The 21,048-nt window shown below is 39.4% G+C and overlaps 1 protein-coding gene across 3 annotated transcripts in view; it reads right to left on the reverse strand.

Annotated features, from left to right (window-relative positions):
* Akap6 (A-kinase anchoring protein 6) overlaps nt 1–21,048 on the reverse strand; it is a 390,732-nt gene that overhangs the window by 113,687 nt on the left and 255,997 nt on the right. For all 3 annotated transcript variants that reach the window (XM_057782237.1, XM_057782240.1, XM_057782239.1), the window contains exon 8: nt 12,522–12,670. In XM_057782237.1, the coding sequence (XP_057638220.1) occupies nt 12,522–12,670 (149 nt within the window). The remainder of the gene's footprint in view (nt 1–12,521; nt 12,671–21,048) is intronic.

Genomic DNA, 21,048 nt, shown 5'->3' on the forward strand with positions numbered 1-21,048 from the left:
AAGTAAAACAACCACAGCTGTCTTCAAGGTGCAACTTGCTTGCGACAACCTAGCTAGCCTGTACCAAAACCCTATATTTAGCCATTACGGTCAAGAATCCCAAGGTCATGAAAATTTGTTTGCTCAACTGTCATCTCAGAGAAAAGGATGGAGAACAAGAGATTTGAGAACCTGAGCATCAACTAAGATATCACTCCCTTAAGAGAATGAATGAATTGGTGAGACAAACATATAGTTAACACTCCAATGCTGATCTTAAAATGCACTTTTTCTTTATTCTCTGAGATGTTCTGGTTTGGTTTTGGTCACTGTCGTCACGGTGGTTTGAAAGAAAATGGCCCTTCTATTAGTTCTTACGATGGGCCTTAGAACAAGCTGTCTGTTGCTGTTGAATGCAGAGTTGAGTTCTTAGCCCCACTGAAGACCCGGGCATGTAAGACGAGACACACAAAGATGCTCTGTGCATCTCCAAGACTCTCTTCTCTTCGCAGCTAAGGATATTTAGGTTTGATATATCATTTTTAAGATCTAATTCACAAGTTCTCTGTGAATGTTTGCTAACATATTTTGGTCCTTTGATGTAGAATCTGTACCAATGTTCCCCCCACCCCCCAAATTATCACAAAGTACTTATGCAGAAAGCAAGATTTTGAAAAAAGGCATTTGCACCTGGTAATATTGGTCATGTGTTAATTTGTCAGTTTGTAGGAAAACCTTAGATTTTTCAAATTTAATAAAACCAAATAAATAACATTGTAGCAAATGAGAAACTGGTTCCTGAATTTCTTGGTTGACTCTTGTGAAACATTCTGAAATGTTTACTATTTTATGTGCACACCATTACAGGCAACTTTGTAGGCTTGGAATTTGTTAAGACTTCTTTATCTTTATATTACTTCATAAGACATGTATTTTTCAAATGATTTGATTGAGAGGCAATATCTTCTATGTCAAGTGTCAACTACTGTGTAGTAAGCAGAAAGGTCTCATTTCTTGACTCCATCACAATGGTACCCCAGAACTGACTAGCAGCTCTTTTTCCCCTTGAAGCATATGCCAGTTGGATCAACTGAATTCACACCCAGGTGCTTTTGTTGACTTTCCAGTGAAAAATATCCAGGTCTCTCCTTCAACAGAGAAGAGGTAACTGAGAGCGCAGTTAAGTGGCAGTAAATTTCATAAGGGATTACATTCCCATAAGTATATGAACACTATCATGTTGATTTGGTTCTTTTCCTTTCCTCCTGCAGACAGAACGGCGATATACATTAGTGAGGCTGACATAGTTTCAGAAATGTCTCTTCTCTTGCATCCCGATGGGAATTCTGCTTGACTAGCTAAGTGTTTAATACACAAATGCATTCAGCCTTTGGTATTTAAAGTGGGCATCATTAACTCAACATTTCAACTTAAACTTTGCTTAAACGATGAAGTTTCACCCAAGTGAAATCAATGGGAGGTGTGTGTGAATATATGAGGTTTTATCTTGACCTACAGAGGAATTCTGATTAAAACAGACAACCAAATTAAGGAATCATCAAATTAGAGTGATTATTGGTTGAAGAGAAGGAAATGCTAACGTGTTCACTGCTTTTCTATCTTAAGCTGAGTATTATTTGCACATATGTATATATTTCACCCATACACATACGTGTACCCTTTTAATGATTCATTCACACTAATGGGCATCTAAAAATATCCACCTGCCTATACTAAAAGTTTTATTAAATGACTCAAGTTTCCTAGCTTTTTTAGGATATTGATTCTTTCCCCAAATATTCACTAAGTATTCACTGTTCACATTATTTGAGCAGGGAAGTTTGCTCCTCGTTTAAAAAAAAAAATTAAAAAGAGGAAGTGATAAGAAAATCTTACAAAATATATAATTTAAGTGACTTGCTGAAGGAAAATATTAATGATACTTGGGAATCTCCCACTAATATCTATACCATGTAGAATCTAAGCATGGAAGAGGGATATAACAGTGGCATCTAGCCCAATCATAATATCATTAAAGAATAAAATTCAGCTTTCCAGGAGTGGAACCTGTTGGGTACAGTTGCATATAGAATCCCTTTTTACTCTAAACATATTACAGTGCGGACACTAATTTACTATTTTGAATGAAAATTCATCAGCAGCTGCCTTAGAAGATGAGCCCGACTTTGCCATTAGTAAATAAAAAGAGTATGGAATATGGAGTTCTTTCCAAAAGTAATTCTCTATCTATCTATCTATCTATCTATCTATCTATCTATCTATCTATCTATCTATCTATGTTTATCTATAGGTGTATATTTTATATATACACATACACATATGTGTACAGGCATATATATGCATATATATCTACATATATGTGTTTTACATATAATACAAATATACACACATATACAGATGTTAAATTATCTAAGAAAAGTAAAATTAAGACTAGAAACTTGTTAATGATTGGTCTTTGCTTCTCCTAGATCACTAACACCAATCACTGAAACGACAGACATAATTCATATATATTTATATATGCCCACATTGATTTCTGAGTGGTTTCTTTTGTCCTTTACAGGATTCTGTCTGTAGGGTTGTGAGGAAGTAAAACTCTTGACCAACTTATTAGATCAGTCGTTGAACTAAAAGCTTCCTGACGTATTTTAGCACAAAATTCAGGAGAGCAAAAGAAGAAACTATATCTCTGAAGACAAAGCCAGGGGCACCAGTAGTCGTTTAGAAACAAGCCTTCCATTATTGTATTTACTGATGAGACTCAGGATCCAGGACAGCTACTCGCATGCTGCTGTGGCTTTAGGAGCTCACCCCTTAGTAAAAACCACCCCTGCTTCAGGTAGCATTCGTTTTCAAGGCTTTAATAGGAAGTATCTACCTTCAAGTTATGACACGAGTAAACCTGAAAATAATTTTCTGCTGCCCAATCTTGCTAACAGAAGTCTGGTAGCAAAAGTTTGCTTAAGCGGCCTTTGTCTCCATGGAGACTGACACTGTTCTTAGTACTATTTTCAGGTTTTAGGTACTTATCAACTACTCCTACTGAGTTATCCTTAGGTGTTATTTGTGTAGGCCTGAAAATGTGAGCCTATTTCTACACTGACCAAAGGTCAGAGAGTTGGAACTTACCTCTAGTCCTTCAAGGTATTTCTGCCTCAAACAAAGGTCCCACCTAGATTTAGTTCTGCTCTCTCAGGGTTATTGTCAACAGGTGCAGCTAATAGCTTTGGCTCCAGGAATAGAGAAATAGATTGCTCCTACCTCAAACAAGAGTCTCAGCAGCCAACTAAGTTCCAGTTCCCTTTATGGAGATAACATTGGATTCCACCCAGGGAGTGGTTTGCCTACAGAATGTTGTGATCTAGGGTGTGAGCATGACCTGTTTTGTTCTAGCAACAGAAAGTTTAACTATGGTTGTAGCCTGTGACCTTCAATTGGTGTGTTCATTTCCTTGTATCCTGTTAATCCAGTCTTTTATCTTACTCCTACCTTTTGGGTCAGGGGTATTTAAAGCAATTGGAAACTAAATGCAGGCAAATTCCAGTACTCAATGGAACTCCCTCTCGATACTATATGTTTCTCCATTTTATTATTTTCTTTCACTTCTTCATATTCTTTACTAATATTTTCTAAATCCTTATGCCTCTACCCTGGCAACAGATATTTTTGTTGAAAATGGTCCCCAACAATTATTGTGCAGCTCACATCCCAAAACTGAGAGTTATGATAACATAATGTTGTAATCTGCTGGCCTGGTCTGTCACCTGGGTACCCTGTTCCCTTAATAGACAAGCCCTGCCCACTCCCAACCTCCCCCTTCCACCAAATCAAGCCATCGCCAGCCTCCTCTCCAGTTCGTTCTGTCTCTCTGTCTCTCTGTCTCTGTCTCTTCTCTCTCTCTCTCTCTCTCTCTCTCTCTCTCTCTCTCTCTCTGTTTCCCCTTCTTCTGGAGAGGCAGCTTCTGTTTTTCTCCTCTCTTCCTTCCCCTTCTCTCTTCTCCCCTTCCCTCCCTCCTCCATAACGCACTAAATAAACTCTATACCCGAGCTCTCTCTGCATGGTGTATCTATCTGTCTCTCTCCCACCAGGCCTCAAGCCACCTGCCAGGGGACCTGCCAAGGCCTCAGGTGACCTGCCACTGCCCCTTGTAGAACCTCTACCACCTCTTTATAAATGATAACACAGAGGTACCTTTCTCTCATTTGAGAAGCAATAGAAGGGGCTGGGGGTGTTTTTAATGATAAAACACTTCTGTAGAATGCAGAAGGGCTTGGATTTGATCAGTGCACTGTAAGCAAACAGCAGAACCACTTATAGGAAAGTAAGTTAGGTACTATCTCATTGTGTAACTTAGGGGAAAAAAAAGAATTGCTTTCCCCCATTGGTTTACTCTGTCCCTGCATGAGAAAGCATGAGAGATTGACTCCATGGCAGTGGGACATGGAGGTAAATTTCTCACATGGGCACTGGTCCAGGGACCAGAGAATCAGTATAGAATCATAGGTAAATACGAGGTACATCTTCAATGACCAATCTTGGCTTACCAGGTCTCTAGGTCCCTAAGTTTCTGCAACTTCCCAAAACAATGCCATCAGCTGGGTACCAAGTATTCAAAAAATAAATCAAACACATTTCACATTCAAATAACAAGGGGAAATTTCTGTCTAGTCTTAGTGACTAAGAGATTGCTTCAAACTGTCAGATAATGTTTTTAAGAGTATGGATTGATAATGAAGTGAATTTTTTTTCTTTTCTTTGGAGAATTGAACTCCTGGTAACAAATCATAGCCACTCTTGAGGATATGTAGTATGAAAAGTCCTTCTGTAAATATGTTGCTTTTATTGGTTAATGAATAATGAAGCTGGCTTGGTATGTGATAGGGCAGAGTAGAGCTAGGCGGGGAAGACTAACTGAATGCTGGGAGAAAGAAGGCAGAGTTGCCAGACACCATGCAGCTGCCATAGGGGAAAGATGCAAGCTACCAGCTGGAACCTTGTCGGTAGGCCATGAGACCCATGGTAAAAGATAAAATGATGAAATGGGTTAATTCTAGATGTAAGAGCTAGCTAGCAATATGCTTAAGTGATTTGCCAAGCAGTGATTTAAATAAGATAGTTTCTGTGTGATTTTTTTTGGGAGTCTGGGCAGCTGGGAAATGAACAAGCAGCCTCCTACTACAGATATGCATTAAATATTCAATTCAAAATTTTCATATTATTATTTTATTTTTCCTAAGTTATTTTAATGAAGCTTTTTTGTCTTATTCACAATAATTTTTGCAATAAGACTCAAGTCTTTGGGGAAAAAGATGGGAGAATGATCAAAGAGAATAACTCTGAAATAGTTCTGCTCTGCACACTACAATGTGTTTGGTGAACTTTATCCTAGGGGCCTTCTCAAGATCTGTTAGCCTTTTAATCGTCTACAGCACCCATCAGTACCTCTGAGCTATAGAGAGAAGCAATATACATAAATCTTTATTAGTTGACTATACTGCTATCTTTGAAGTCATGCCTCCCTGCAAAGTAGACTTCCAATCTCTGATTTGCTGCTTGTTGGCTCTGGTATGGATGGAGTTAGAACATTAAAGAAAACTGCCTGAGACTCTATTTAATGAATTTACATATCCCTAAAATAAACTCTCATGGTACCACATGAGTACAATTCTCTTGGCTAGTGTTCTCTGTATGTTTTAGCCCCCAAAGTATCAGGAATCTCCTGGGCTCCAATGATCTTACTGCTTTATTCCCCTGGGTAGCTGGGAATATAGGCGCACATCACTGAGCCTGGCTATTTTTGCTTTCTTGACTAAATGTTGCATTTTTATACTTTTACTCACCACAGAAGGAACCAAAGGGATCTGAATCAAACACTGATCAATTACTATATTGGGACAAAGGGAGAATCAGAAGGAGTAGGAATTCAGGAAGGATTTATGGTTTATTGAGGGTGTCTACTGATTTAGCTTATCTGTAAGGATAATTTCTATACTGGTGCATGTAAGAGAGAGAGTTTCATTTCTAGGACTGGTGGGAAACCTATATTTTATGTAAGCAGGTCCCAAAAATACTCATTGAGCAGAAATTCAAAGTGCTCTGTGTGTGTCTATGGGGGGCAGTGAGCACATCTGCATTCTATTGGATGGAAACTTGTGACCCATGGCTCAGTAGAAGCCCAGGAAATCACCTGCGGCAGTGAAATCCAGGGTGATTATGTCTCTTCTCAGGTGTTTAAAGTCACTCAGCGTATCTTATTGCTTAATTAATTTAGAGAAACAAACCTGGTCTTTAATCAAGCAATATTTTAAATAGTGATTCGTTTCTCTTCACGTGTCAATAGCAGTTCTCTTTGGGGATGTTGTTGACGCATTTCTGTGTGTTTTCACACTAATCAGGAGGCAGATTTCTTCCTCGTCTTTCCTGTCATGCTCCTAACCTTTTGTCATTGTGCAGGAATAATTTATATATGGTTGGGAAGACATTTCATGCTAAAATCTTGTATGATGAGGAAATGACATTTCTATTTTCTTCAGTATAAAATATAACCCTCAGCTACGTCGCTCCAATTTCCAACAAGCTTTGTTCAATTTCCTCCAGAGGCAGGGGAAGCCTTGAACACGGATAATGAGGTATCTTCTAAAAGCTCCCTTGGGAGGCCCTCCTGCTCCAGGCAAGCAGAGTTGGGAATATCTCTGTGCATGTCTTCAACATTAACTGAGCTACACAATCTTCACTGTACACCCTCTGCACACTTCCTGTCTGATAGCTACTGGCCTCCCCCTTCTCCCCCCCCTCACCATTTACTACATTGTACACATCTTTTCGGGTAAGTCATGTTTTCTTTTCTCTTCTAGGTCTCTCCTACCCTGTCAAGTCAGACTGTATTAGCCTCTATAGTTCCATTCTGGAATTCTGTCCTGCGATTTATAATGCTGTATCTATGTCAGGGGCTCTCATTCCCTCTTTGTCTCCATGTCTCTCTCTCCAGACTACAGAGATGAAACCTTATTACAGTTTTGCATTCCTAGTATCACACACTACTCCCCAATATATAATATTTATATAAAAAATAATTCATTTAATGATTTCACTTTTAGTTTTGTATTTTCTTACAAATCATCACATTTTCTAGCTGCAGAAATTGGCACGAATTGGCTAGGATAATGACTCCCATTTTATATTCCCCTGTGGAATCTTGGAGAGATTAAGTGTCTTAACCAAGCTTGTGTAGCCACAGAGGAGCATGGCACCCCTGAAATTTGAGTCTTAGTTTGTACCTGGTGCATGTTCTCATTGACAAACTTAGATTAGAGAGAACATATGACTGTCTTTAAAGATAAATATTATTTGTGCAGTTAGAAGTATTCTAAGTCTATTTAATATCATGGGTAAGAACCTATAAATTTTAAAATATTATTTATTCTCTAAAAAATATCCAGGTATATGATATATCTTGATCGTATCTGCCCTCTGCCCCTTCCCTCCAATTCAACCTCACCACCCCAATGCATAGCATCTCCCTCCTAACTTCATGTCTTCTTTTTTATTTTTAAAATGTTATCTATCTATCTATCTATCTATCTATCTATCTATCTATCTATCTATCTATCTATCTATCTATCTATCTATCCATCCATCCATCCATCTATTTATCTAATGTCCTGACTACATTTACCTCTCCCTCTTTTCCTCCCATCTCCTCCCCTATGAGGAATAGGTTCCCAAGGGTCAGTTAAAGTGTGAGAGAGTCAAGGGAAAATGCACAGAACCCAGGACGCTGCTGTGCCTCACGCATCATCTCATCAGTTTTGGGCACGCCGTTTTGTTATGAGATAAAGATGTGCTACATTCATTTGTGCTGTGGACCATTTGTTTAATGATGCAAAGATGTGTTGCATTCTTTTATGTTGCATTTGTTGTTAACTCTGTGAAGCTGTGTTATTTTGCTTGTCCAAGACACCTAATGGGCTATTAAAGCTCTGAATGACCAATAGCTAGACAGGAGAAGGATAGGCAGGGCTGCCAGGAAGAGAGAAAAAGTAGGAGGTGAAGAGAAGAGGGAGGAGGCAGAGAAAAGTAGGAGAGAAGGACACCAAAGACCAGTCACCCAGTCACACAACCAGCCACCGAGTAAGAAGAAAAGGAAGATATATAGAATAGAGAAAGTTAAAAGCCCAGAGGCAAAAGGTTAATGAGATAATTTAAGAAAAGCTGGATAGCTGGGCGGTGGTGCACGCCTTTAATCCCAGCACTTGGGAGGCAGAGGTAGGCGGATCTCTGTGAGTTCGAGACCAGCCTGGTCTACAAGAGCTAGTTCTAGGACAGGCTCCAAAACCACAGAGAAACCCTGTCTCAAAAAAACAAAAAAAAAAAAAAGAAAAAAAAAAGAAAAAAGAAAAGCTGGATAGAAACAAGCCAAGCTAAGGCTGGGCATTCTGAAATAAGAATAAGTTTCCATGTATTTATTTGAAAGCTGGGTGATGGGCTCCCAAAGAGTTAAAATAATAATAATAAAAACTATATTCCCTACACCCCTTCCCCTCTCCTACTGCACAACTAAATACCCACTTAATGCCACACTAAAGAGCTGTGATCTGACTTTGTGGTGTTCAGTAAGCACTTTTCAGATTACAATGAGAAATTCTGTCACCTCCACGATCCTCTCTGTTGTCTTCCCAGCCCGCTCTAGGTCTGGACACGGTCAGAATTGTACTCAGCTCTTCAGAAGGCAATACCTAGGAGACTCCATATCATTTAGGTTACAGATCTGCCTGTTCCTAAAACTAAACTGAGTTTCCAAGTGTAAATACCAGCCCACTGTCTCACAGCCCATCTTGACCTACACACAGCGTGACTACAGAAAGCACTTAAAAACCCTGGTCTGGCTAATGACCGAATTTGGGTTTTCTGAGGGTTTTGTTCTGCCTTTTGCATCCAGGGTCTCTCACTACTTTTGAAGTCTTTGGTTCCAGCGAGCTTTCAGGCTCAGGGTCCACAAGCAGCTGAACTCACAGGCAAGCTCCGTCATAGGGCATTTTGCAGTTTCTTGCCAAAAATATCCTTGTGGAATGAAATCTCCTTAGGGCTATTGGTTTCTTTCTTTCTTTTTTCTTTTTTTTTTTTTTCATTGTCAGTTTTACACAGTACGGAATTTTCACAATGCAAGATTTATGATAAAATTCTGTCAAGGGTAGAGTTCAGATCCTCACAGAGGAGATAGTATAACTGTTTAGATTATCTGCCTTTTTGATTGGGTTTTGCTGTTTGTGGTGGGAGTTTTGAGTAGTTCAGTTCAGACCTTCCTATGTATTCAGAGAATTTGGGACTAGAGAGGACATCTTGCTGTCCACAGACTGCCCCCAAACATTCTGCTTGTCTCATTTTCCTGCACGCTGAGATGGCATGTGTGCAGCTACCCCTGACAGCCATCATGTTCTTGACCTAGGGTTCTGAGCTATGGTTTTCAGCTCCATCTTAAAATCTTCTATGCCGTGTTAGTGAATCATTAAGCTGTTGGATGTTTTAATTCCTATTTGTATGTTGAACCGAGGACATAAATAATCATCTAAACTAAGTTTTCTCAGCAAGGACAGAGCTATTTAATACATTAGACCACACATTTGAATTTTATTTGAAAAGTGAAATCAGATAACATCTTCATAGGAGCAAACACCTGAAAAGGGAGACGGCTACTGTTTACGACGCATACAGGATGCAAGCGGTCCTGATAAGTTACACTTAGCGCATTGAACCACGCACAAAGTAGGGCCCCATGAATACTTACTTGATGAAAGAAACAAAACAATCAATACTGCTCTCACTTAGATAAAAAGTAATGGTGTTTATTTCCCCGGAGAATCACAGAGACTCACATATATCAACAGGGTTTATCTCTTGCTGCCTAACCCAAGTCTAAAAGTGAAAAGGGCGACAGCTTATAGTTTATTAAGTATGATAATCACCACTCCAGGCCACCCAGGAGTCAGGGTTCCACGATGGTATGCATAGGCCAAGTGTCTCCCACAGACAAACATGCTCTATCGCCAGAGAATGTTCCTTCATGTTCCAGAAAACCCTCCCACCACGCCCATCCAGGACTGCTAACCACAAAATTGATAGCTGGGTATGAACTTTGATATACCACCCTGATAAACACCTTCTCGCCAAGCCAGAGTGGCTACAAACTCATTTCAAAAGGAGTATTTTTTTGTAACACAAAACTTGTAGAAATTTAAGAACATCATTCATTATAGCAGCTGTGTCTTCCCTGCAGAATTCTTAGACAACTACATTTGTACACACGATCTGAGCATGCGTGTGAGAATGAGAGGTTATGAACTGGACTACTGGCATCATTAGTCTACTGGATTTCTGCATTTGAAATACAGACCCTGGGAAGCCCACGGTATTCCCACATTTACTTGTTGGAAACAACGCTCATATATATATGAATGGTTAGTAGGGTATATCCATCATTGGAGGAAATAATTTTACAAGGCTGTGTTTTTCAAGCTTCAGAATTACAGATTTGACTGTGGGAGCAAAGTCTTGGGGCAAGACACCTCTGATAACCTCACCCACAGACATTCCTCAGATGGAGCTTTCCTGTGTGTCAGCAGGGACTAGAGCACAGCATAGGTTTCTGTTCGTACTATTAAATGGCTGGCTTGCCTTCACTGCACTCTTAAGTTTCTGCACAATGCACAGCCCTCAGCACCCTAAGGAGCACAAACAAAGGCTATCAGGAAAGTCCACCCACTCCCACGTCACAGAACAATGCTCGTTGCTAACTAAGCAATTCCCAGGGCAGATTTATGATGCCTGGAGCCCAGTGCGAATGCTCAGGTTGGACCCTTGGAATCTGAGGTCAAGGCACGCGGTGCTGCTGAATCCCAAGGCTTTCAGAAAGCACGAGAATGTGACCTAAAGTCTGTGCCTGCATGTACGCCAGAGAGGGCTTAGGGATTTTGAGAAATTAAAGCACATTAATGCCCCCAAACAGCTTATGGGTCATGCTCTAAGATTCAACCTTTTCCTTCTCACTTGCTGCTGACCCCCCTTCCCAGTGAATAGCAGGTCTCCCGTGTAGAACACAACCTGCTAGAATGGCAAATAGAAATTATTTCTTCTCGTTTCTTAACAAAATCATGACTCTGGTATTTTTTTATATTCTTATACCCTCAGTTACCGTAACAGGACAGAATCTCTAACCTATGAGCTAACTTAGCCCGCAACATTGTACAAGGGTTGTGAGTCCATTATAAATCTAAGTGTTTCAAAAGGTCAGTGCAAATGGGCACAGTGGTACACCTTTAATTTCAGCACTTGGGAAGCAGAGAAGCAGGTGGGATCTCTGAGTTCAAGGTCAGCCTGGTCTACACAGTGAGTTCCAAGACAGCCAGAGGTATACAGTGAGACCCTGTCCCAAAAAAGACCCCCCCCAATAAAAAAATAGATGCACCCAAGGGCAAGAAAGGGCTTCTCTTCTGTTGCCTTTTGGGGAATATTCTGAATAGAGTTATTCCCACAAGTTTATATAGTACTATAAACATGTAATATAACTCTGGAGACCAGGGTCTATCTCTTGTTGCCTGAAAAGGGTGACTGCTTATATTTTACTAGGTATAATTATTAGTAAGCTATTAAAACTATGAAATAATTTAACTTCATCTCTTTTCCTCTTTAATGGTCATCTATTAAATATTGAAATTGCACTAGAAAACAGAAATATATAAATACACTGGGAAATGTTTGTATTGCTTTACAGGCAGTAGGAAATATTGAAGGCTATGGGCAGGGAGTTCTAGCTAAGTGGAACCATACATCTCAGGCTAAAGGAAAGAGCTCCTGGGTCACTGCCGCCATCACCACGGTTCACATACTATAAACAGCTTGGGTGTTAGCTTTCCCAGGCAGGGTAGCACATACTTGTCTCCTCAGCACTCAAGGTGTGGAGGCAGGAGAATTGGGAGTTCAAGGTCAGCCTTGGCTAGATGTGAGCTCAAGGCCAGCCTGGATTACGTGAGACCTTGTCTCAAATACTAAAAACAGAGTCAAGAACTAGCCCACAATTCCAGCTGATTTTGTGTGAATCTAAGTAGCTACCCAGACCATGATCTCTAACTGACTTCTAGGTCTCTATACTATGTTCTTCCAAGTTTCTAATAAAGTTCTTTTGTTTAGAAGTATGATAAACAAACCTTAACATAGACACTGAGGTCAAAGCAAGGGGGGATATACAAGTTTGAACACAATCTATGCAGAAGAAAGACAAATATTATCGATAAAATGTAGTCTCAAAAATACTCCTAAGAAACACAAGGCTGGCTGTCTTTTATAAGATAGTAACAAAGTTCTGGCTTAGATGATAGAGGCTGATAAAACCCACGGTTCTTCTCCAGCCCTCCATCAAACCTTTATTTGTCTGCTAGCTAGGAAGGAAATGCCTGCATGCCACCTAACCAGGGACGTGGCTGAAAAAGTACGTTAGAGAGAATGAAATAGGAAGGACAGCCCCTTACCCATTGCTTCCCACCGAATGCGTCTTGGACATGTCAGCGAACTCTTCTTTCCTCTTGCTGCCGCTGGAGTACTGCTCGCTGTAGAGCTTGAGGGACATCTGCTCGACAGCATCTCTCTGTGCTTCCAGGTAGCAGAGCTGCACCTCAGCCTGCAGAGAAATGCAGAGGAGAACGGCTCTCTTAGTCCAGCAGGAATGCATTTCCGTGAGGGACAGCAGCTTGACGGAAGGGAATTGTTCACATCATTATACAGCCTGTGTAGGGTTGGATTTAAAGGTATCAGCTGGGCATATTACAGAATTACATTATAGATCTGAATCTTATAAGTTCTTTCTTAAAATATGACCTAAATAAATGAACTCTCAGAAGACCCAGTAAATATTACAAAGTATCCCTGAGATCATAACACTGCATGATAAGACTTTACATAAAAATGCTGTGAAATTCCTTAATAATACTCTTCCTCACATTGTCACATATATCACTTTTTAAAAGAAGTCTCCATACACTGGGGTATTACACACACACACAAACACACACACACACACACACATTTCTCTTTTGAATGCTGCTTTATTTTCTTCACTGGGGAGAAGTAAAATACCTTTTTTAAATTCTAGTACATGTTTAATAATGGCCATATACTTCATTTATTACATTTTTTTTTACTCTCTGAACTATTGTCTTAATAATTTTAAATCATGGATATGGGGCAGTGGTTCTCAACCCTCTTAATGCTGTGACCCTTTAATATAGTTCTTTGTGTTGTGATGACCCCAACCATAAAATTATTTTCATTGCTACTTCATAACTGCAAATTTGCTACTGTTATGAAGTGTAATTTAAATATCTGTGTTTTTCAATGGCCTTAGGCAATTCCTGTGAAAGGGTCACTTGGCCCTCAAGGGGGTCACAACCCCCAGGTTGAGAACCACCAGTGTAGTGACTTTTTTACACATAGGCATGGATCATTGAATCATAAACACTTGAGGGCTTGCTGCAAAGAAAGAGTAATAATATCAACATGTTGATTTTTTTCTTTGCTTTTTTTCTTTTTAATTTTTGGATATTTTTAATCAACCAGAGGCCAAAGAATGCTCAAATACTTTTGCATGGAAATGCATTGAATAGATGTTTTATTTACTGCCTTTGTCACAATCCCTGTGGCTTTGGATTCTCTAAAACACCCGATGAGACTGAGAATGAAGTCCCCTCAGGGTCGCACTTCTCCGTGTTGGAGGAGAGAAGGCAACAACACCAAGCTCTCATGCACGGTGGACAGCGGGACCCTTCTTTGTCTCTTAGTATATTTCACAAAATCAAACACCTCCACTAGCATTTCTGACCAATCTTAGAACTGCTACTTCATGATTTCATTATGTGTCTTCTTAGAAATTGTGATGTCCAGCAGACATGCCCTTCTACTCTTAGCATTCAGAGCCAATGGAAGCCTTTGACTCTGCTATGGAGGAGAGAGAAGAGCACAAAGTGGTGATCACTTGAAGGGCCCAAACCATTAGAAATTGTACATTTTTGGTTTTCATAAGTAGTCAGTTATAAATGTCCTAAATTTCCACAGAAAATTTAAAGAGATAACATTTAGATTACTATAGTTACGTATTAGTTTCAGAAAGTTCAAAACCAGTATCTATACATCCATCTAGATTTTCTTGCTTAAACCAACTGGCTTGAATAAGAAGAGACTCAATTAGATTAAGAATCATACACATATATGATCCTATATGTATATGTATATACATATACATATAGTTTGAGGCCAGCCTGGTCTACAGGACAGGCTCCAAAGGTAAGGAGAAACTGTCTCAAAAAATCAAAACAAACAAAAACAAACAAACCTTAAAAGAGTCGACGATTGTTAAAAGTACTCATCACATTTCCAGTCTTACATACAAAATTTTAAACTACAATATTGCTTTCAGTCTACAAAGAGACGTGCAAGCAGAAGAACATTGTTCTCAAGGGTTCGATGGGAGATGGCACCGTGGGTGATGGGAAACTGAAAGAGCCACAGGGCTTCTCAATAAAGAGCCCTGCCTGAACTTAATTGACGAAAGAAAATACGGTTAATTTCGGGCTACATACATGGCCTCAAACACCCGGCAGCAAAGTATAACCAGGATGACTAGAACAGACATTTGTGAAAGACAAACCGTGACTCTGGTCTCAGAGGCCTCGCATTACACTCTAAGAATGGGCCACTGCCACACCTGGAAGGACGAATCACAGCCAACTCCGACAATACAAAGATACTTCAAACTTGCGAGGGGCGATCCCCTCACTTGTGTTTAGATTTGCTTCACTGCCTTCCTTCAGACACTGTGGGCATAACACACACTCGATGACCGTGACTTGGAACGGATGTCCTTTAAATATATTCCCTTCTTCAAATCATTCTTTGGTTTTGCCTTAGAAACCCTTTGATGCTGTTTGACTATTGTAAAGAACAGTAAACTGTGACTCTGTTAAAGAAACCCACACCTCACACGCAGACTTTTGGGTGGGTCCTACTTGTGAATGCCCTTGTCTCCTAACCCTTCTGCTTAAACCTATATTAAAATATCTTTATTAATCCCCCAATAAAATAAAGTTTATTCTTTCAAAACTGATATCATACTAGACTTGGTAGGTTACCACCAAATCCAGCCTCCCGCTTTCTGCTAGGTCCCTCCTGTTTCTGTACTGTCCCTGTTCCTATGTGAAGCCAATCCCTCCACTTATATACTAGAAGTCTCTTTTGTGCCCATAAGTGATGTCCACGAAAACCACCTTTTCTCCTACACTATATTCTTCAACCCTGTGTTATTTACAGTCACACATTAGCTCCCCTAATGTTGGTGCTTTTCTCATAGTTAAAAAAAAAAAAAAACCAAGGGAAATGAAAACTAAGGTCAAGAGAGTAGTCACTAGCGTGGCTTCTGGCTCTGGCTCCAACTTGTCTTTCTTCACTCTGGAGCACTAGGTTTGTATTTATTATCTGTGACTGCTGCCTCCTCTTTCACACTGAACAACCTTGTTAAGCTCTTGTTCACCTCAACCCTACCCTTCGGCCCCAGTATGCTGGAGGGCATGTTCTCAGGACACTTGCTCTTGATGGCTGAAGGGCTCAATCTTCTCCTCGTCTCTGGTCTTTGTTGAAGAGTTGTCTGCCATCCAGGCCTTTCCACCTGTGCGTTGTATGGCAGAGTTTCCCATCTTCGTTCTGAGCCACAGCTCATCCATTTTTTATTCACAAAGAGATTTCTTTTTTCCTTTCATCTTTTTGTTTTTATTGACATGGTTAGTCAATTTCTTACTATAATCCACTTTCAAAATTCAAAGTACATTTCGTGTCCAGAAATGGGCTCTGTCTAGACCTTAATTCACATACCCATGATTAGGTGCATTCTGAATAGACAGAAATAGTGAGATCATTATCATATTATTATAATACATGAGATCCTATGTCACCCTTCCAGACAATACACACACACCTGAGTAGGATACCAAAAGTTTCTTCCCAGAGTAAGAAGCAGGACACAGGAAGAAATATTTCTGTGTAACAGTGACAACTGAAGGTCTTCAACAACTCTGTTGTGAATGTCTTTTATATATAGGACATTACCCAAAATGCAAATGTAGGCTTGCCATTGTGTGTGTCCTCAGGGAATATACAACTACAATCAGGAAAGCTAGGGTTCATCAGAAGTTCTCAACATTCATTCAAGGATAAGACTAAGAATATCCTTCAGAATGTGTCAAGGAAACAATATATTTTTTAGAATTTTTTATCACTAAATAAAAATTATATATAAAGTGTATATATAAATAATTTTTTTTTTTTTTTTGGTTTTTTCGAGACAGGGTTTCTCTGTGGTTTTGGAGCCTGTCCTGGAACTAGCTCTTGTAGACCAGGCTGGTCTCGAACTCACAGAGATCCGCCTGCCTCTGCCTCCCAAGTGCTGGGATTAAAGGCGTGCACCACCACCGCCCGGCCTTATATAAATAATTTTATATGCTTTATATATACTTTATATATAATTTTTATTTAGTGATAAAAATTCTAAAATATATATATATATTTAATGAGAGGGTCAAAGGGAAGGCTCGATGGGCACTTACCCAAGCCTGATGCCTGGGACCCACATGATGGAAGAGAGGAAGAACTCCTGAAAGGTGTTCTCTGACACACACACATACAACACAGAGCAAATAAAATGCGGAAAAATTGAGAATGTTTGACTATTTAAATACTATTTTCAGTTAATATTATTGTGTATAGTGATCTTTTTATATTAAGTATATAGCAATATGATTATAGTGTCATCCAGAAAACCTAGCATTAGGGATGGTTAGTGATAGTTCTCATATCTTTATTTAAGAGACTCAGCAATAATAATTTAGAGTTTTAAGTGATCATTGCTATTTTTATTGACTTGTTTGCAAATCAATAAAACATTCACTATAATATGGAGGAAATTTAACTTTAAAGCTGTACTTTTAATGAGATTTGTTAAATGGTAACATTCAAACAAAGTGGGGACATTAACATCAACACTATTTTCATTTCTCTTGCATTTATGTATAAAGAGAAACGTCTTCCCCTCTGTTTTAATGACATATGGGGTGTTTATTAATGCAATGAAAACCACCTCCTTCTAACAGACAAAAACGAACCGTGACACCCAGTTGCCTTCACCCGCCATTCTGCCTTTCCTTTTTGGAATGCAAGAGGTTAAACTCATTAAAAATTCAGCATTTTGTGTCATGAGCTAGGGTGGGGGGGAAGTGTGATTACAAGGTGTGGACTGGAGGGAGGATTAGAATTTTCGATGTTTCTCCATTACTGTTCCCTTAGAAATCTCTGCATAGTGACAGATGTGGCAAGTCTGTGTTTACATTCTGCAGCCGTCGCTGCCTAATTCCTACCCTCCGCACTAACCTGCAGAAAACATGTGTTTATTCCCCACCAGAAACGCAAAATTTAAAATGTATATTGTGAAGATACAGCCAGAGCTCTGTCAGCCTGCAGGTTGCCTAGAAAGGCTACCACGCTACTCAGCTACTGCAAAGTCTCTGGCTATCACAAGAACTCAGGTTCCTTTGAATTTCTATAGAATAGTTGTCTTCAAATGGAAACGGGCAGGGGGAGTGGAGCAGGAACAACAAGAATTACTTTACATACTAATAATAACAATTTAGTTATCAAAACAGAACCAAACAAGTGTGCCTTTATACTTTCTTCGGAAAATTCAGCCTCCCAGGGATCTAATAAGCAGGGTCTATAGTTCAGGAATGCATGGTAGCCCTCAGTTCAGAACCTATATCCTCATTTCAAAGAGAATCATTCACGCCGACATCCACCCTGTCAAAAAGCTCAACTTTGAGCTGCTAATGTAGAATAAAAATCAATATAAATTTTGATCATTTGATGAATATTTACTGCTTTCTTTAGTGTTGGGGATTTTGAATTGAAAAGTGCTGAATCAAGTCATTTTATTTTTTTGTGTTTGTGCCAACACCAATTTACTACCCTCCAGAAAGTTCCTGAACAAGATGTCTCAGGTGGCAGGCATGTTGGTTTTTCCTGTCAATCATAACAGTGTGTCACTAGGGAACCATAAACATTTCCCTTTCATACTCTTAGTGTTCCAAAAAGGAATCTTTTGATTATTTCCCTGGAAAAGGTAAGCTTTCTCCTTATGCACTTTCCTCTTATTGTAAGCCTGGGCATCTGTTGTTTTCACAGTCAGCTAAGTCAAAATTGATACAATCTAGTAAAAATTAAACACTTAATTAATTGGCTTCAAGGGTCATATACAATAAGTAGAATTCTCAAATGGGTTTCTCTGTGTAAAACTCAGCATCCTCCCGGGATAAAGACCTTTTGTGGACACCCCCACCATTCTCCATATGCATTTTTCTAAAAAGCAACAAAATATCATGTGATTGCTGTAATCAGTAGAAAGACTTCTCAGCACAAGACTTTACATTTTTATTGTAAGTAAAAACATACATTAAGAGGGCTAGCAAGGAAAATGTCCCTCCAGTATAAGATCAGTTATATGAGAAGAACAGCATGCCACCCTTTTATTATGATATATTGCTAGATATGTGCATACACATATATGTGTGTGCAATAGATATTACATATATTCCTCACCTGAATATATCCATGTGCGTATATTCATATATATGTGTGTGTAACACACATACACACACATATATGTAACAAAAGCTTACTGTTCTATAGAATATTTCTGTAGTGACTTTAAGATTGTGGACAATAGCCTTTTTCAACTTGAAAGACACTAACTTAATTGCCAGAACCCCAAAGGTAAGCAATTCTCATTTATGAAAATACCTTGCATGTAATAAAACAGCAGAAGACACAATAAAGAGACATTTTTGTTGGTTCCTATAAATTAAATAAAAATAGCAGCAGCTGTGTTTCCCATGGATGATATAGCTTTAGACAATTGCTAGACATTATGTAGACAGATGTTTTAAATAAAATAAGGTATTCAGATTGCTAGATACCTTGCTAGATATGAAGGCAATTATAGGATATCTTTGTTAAATTACATTTTTCATTTTTGTGAGGAGAAAAAAGAATTGTCCTGGAAACAGTACCAACAGGAAATGATCCTATATCTAAAACAGCTGGATACTGTAACTAATATAAATTTACGAGAATAAAAATGCTGTGTGCCTCTGGAGACATGCAGGAACATGCCATAAAAATAAATGAGAATATCAAAGTATTTAAAAAGGAGAAAATACATTTTATCTAGAAATTATATTGAGATATAGTCCATTGATTAATGAGAAATATATGGAGATGGAGAAAAAGGAACTTATGAAAAGTTACTTTCAAACCGCTAATATTTTATTTAAAGCTATATTTGTAGGAAATGCCAGCATTTTTTAGAAAACACCATTGCTTCTTATTCTATTGACTTTTAATCATAATAACCCAAAGGCATATACTTGAGTCTAATTGGGAGATTCTAAAGGAAACAAAGAATGTTTGCTGAGTGACCTGAACCCTCAATGTTAGATAAAATTATTGTAGCAGTTCACAAAGCCATATGTATAAGAGCTCCCCCTACTGTGTGTACTCCCTTATCCCAGTTCCTGTTAGCTAGTTCAATGGGAAAAAAAAACATCTTATATGCCGACTCACACGACAAAGGCGCAGGCGTTAACTATCAACATGGAGTATCTCCAGTTTCATTCATTTTAATTCTCTTCAGTTAAAGACAAAACGCACGAGCCCACAAGAATGGTTTAAGGAGAACTCAAGAACAATGGCAATGGGTTTTTGATCCTACTGCACGTACTGGCTTTGTGGGAGCCTAGGCAGTTTGGATGCTCACCTTACTAGACCTGGATGGAGGTGGGTGGTCCTTGGACTTCCCACAGGGCAGGGAACCCAGATTACTCTTAGGGATGATGAGGGAGGGGGACTTGTTGGGGGAGGGGGAGGGAAATGGGAGGTGGTGGCGGGGAGAAGGCAGAAATCTTTAATAAATAAATAAACAATAAAAAGAAAAAAATAAAAAAAAAAAAAGAAAAAAGTATGGGTAGAAATCTACGTGCAGAGTCGCTGAGACGGCTTAGCAGGTGAAAGTGCTTGTTACTAAGGCTGACAGGATGAGCTCAGCCCCCAAAGCTTCATGATGGGAGAAGAGAACAGATTGCTCTATGCACGCCCCTACCCACAAACACATAAATGGAATAAATATTCAAAAAAAAATTTATAAAGAGATCTCTGTGCACATGAGATGTGAAGAAGCCTAGGGAAGCACACCCACGTCTTGGGTGTTCACGCTTCCCACCGAAGTTTAAAACTTATCTGGGACCAGCGCCTTGGAGGCGAGGGTCTCAGACAGGAAAAGACCATGAAAAGTCAGGATTCCCCATGGGCCCCAGAGTCAGAAGAGTTCACACTGATTCAGAAGCAGGCTCCTATATGTCCAAGGGGGAGGGGACAATACACAATGTCTTGAGAGAAAAGAGCAGTTACCAGAACAGGGCCCGCAAAACCAAGATTTAAAGTGAACCCTAAACATCGTGGCAAAAATTCTCTCCTTTCTACAGGTTCTCCAAATACTAAAAAGAACAATCACTATTTTCTGGGAGATCTGTGTCTATCCGCCTCCGCCCCCCCCCCCACATACTTCTGCAATAGTGATTCGTGTGTGTATGTGTGTGTGTGTGTGTGTAGACACAGGTTGACCACTGACCATCAAGACTGCTCACAGCGTGTAGAACTTGCCATGCTGCTTAGATCTTCCTGAAAATTCTCTCTAGGTCCCTGAACTATCATAGTCATTAAAGATGAACAAAAAGAAACACACATGTCTTTTTTCCCTCGTCCTTTCTGACTCTATTCCTATCTATCAGACATACTGGTATTCTAAGTAAGGATCAGGGTAAGCAAAATTATATCCTCCATTTCCTGTTGCTTTTGATTTTAGGGGCAGAGTGAACAGATGAGCTAATGACATGAATAGGGTGCTACGCT

The sequence above is a fragment of the Chionomys nivalis genome, chromosome 10 (assembly GCF_950005125.1).
Source record: "Chionomys nivalis chromosome 10, mChiNiv1.1, whole genome shotgun sequence".
NCBI classification, from domain to species: domain Eukaryota; kingdom Metazoa; phylum Chordata; class Mammalia; order Rodentia; family Cricetidae; genus Chionomys; species Chionomys nivalis.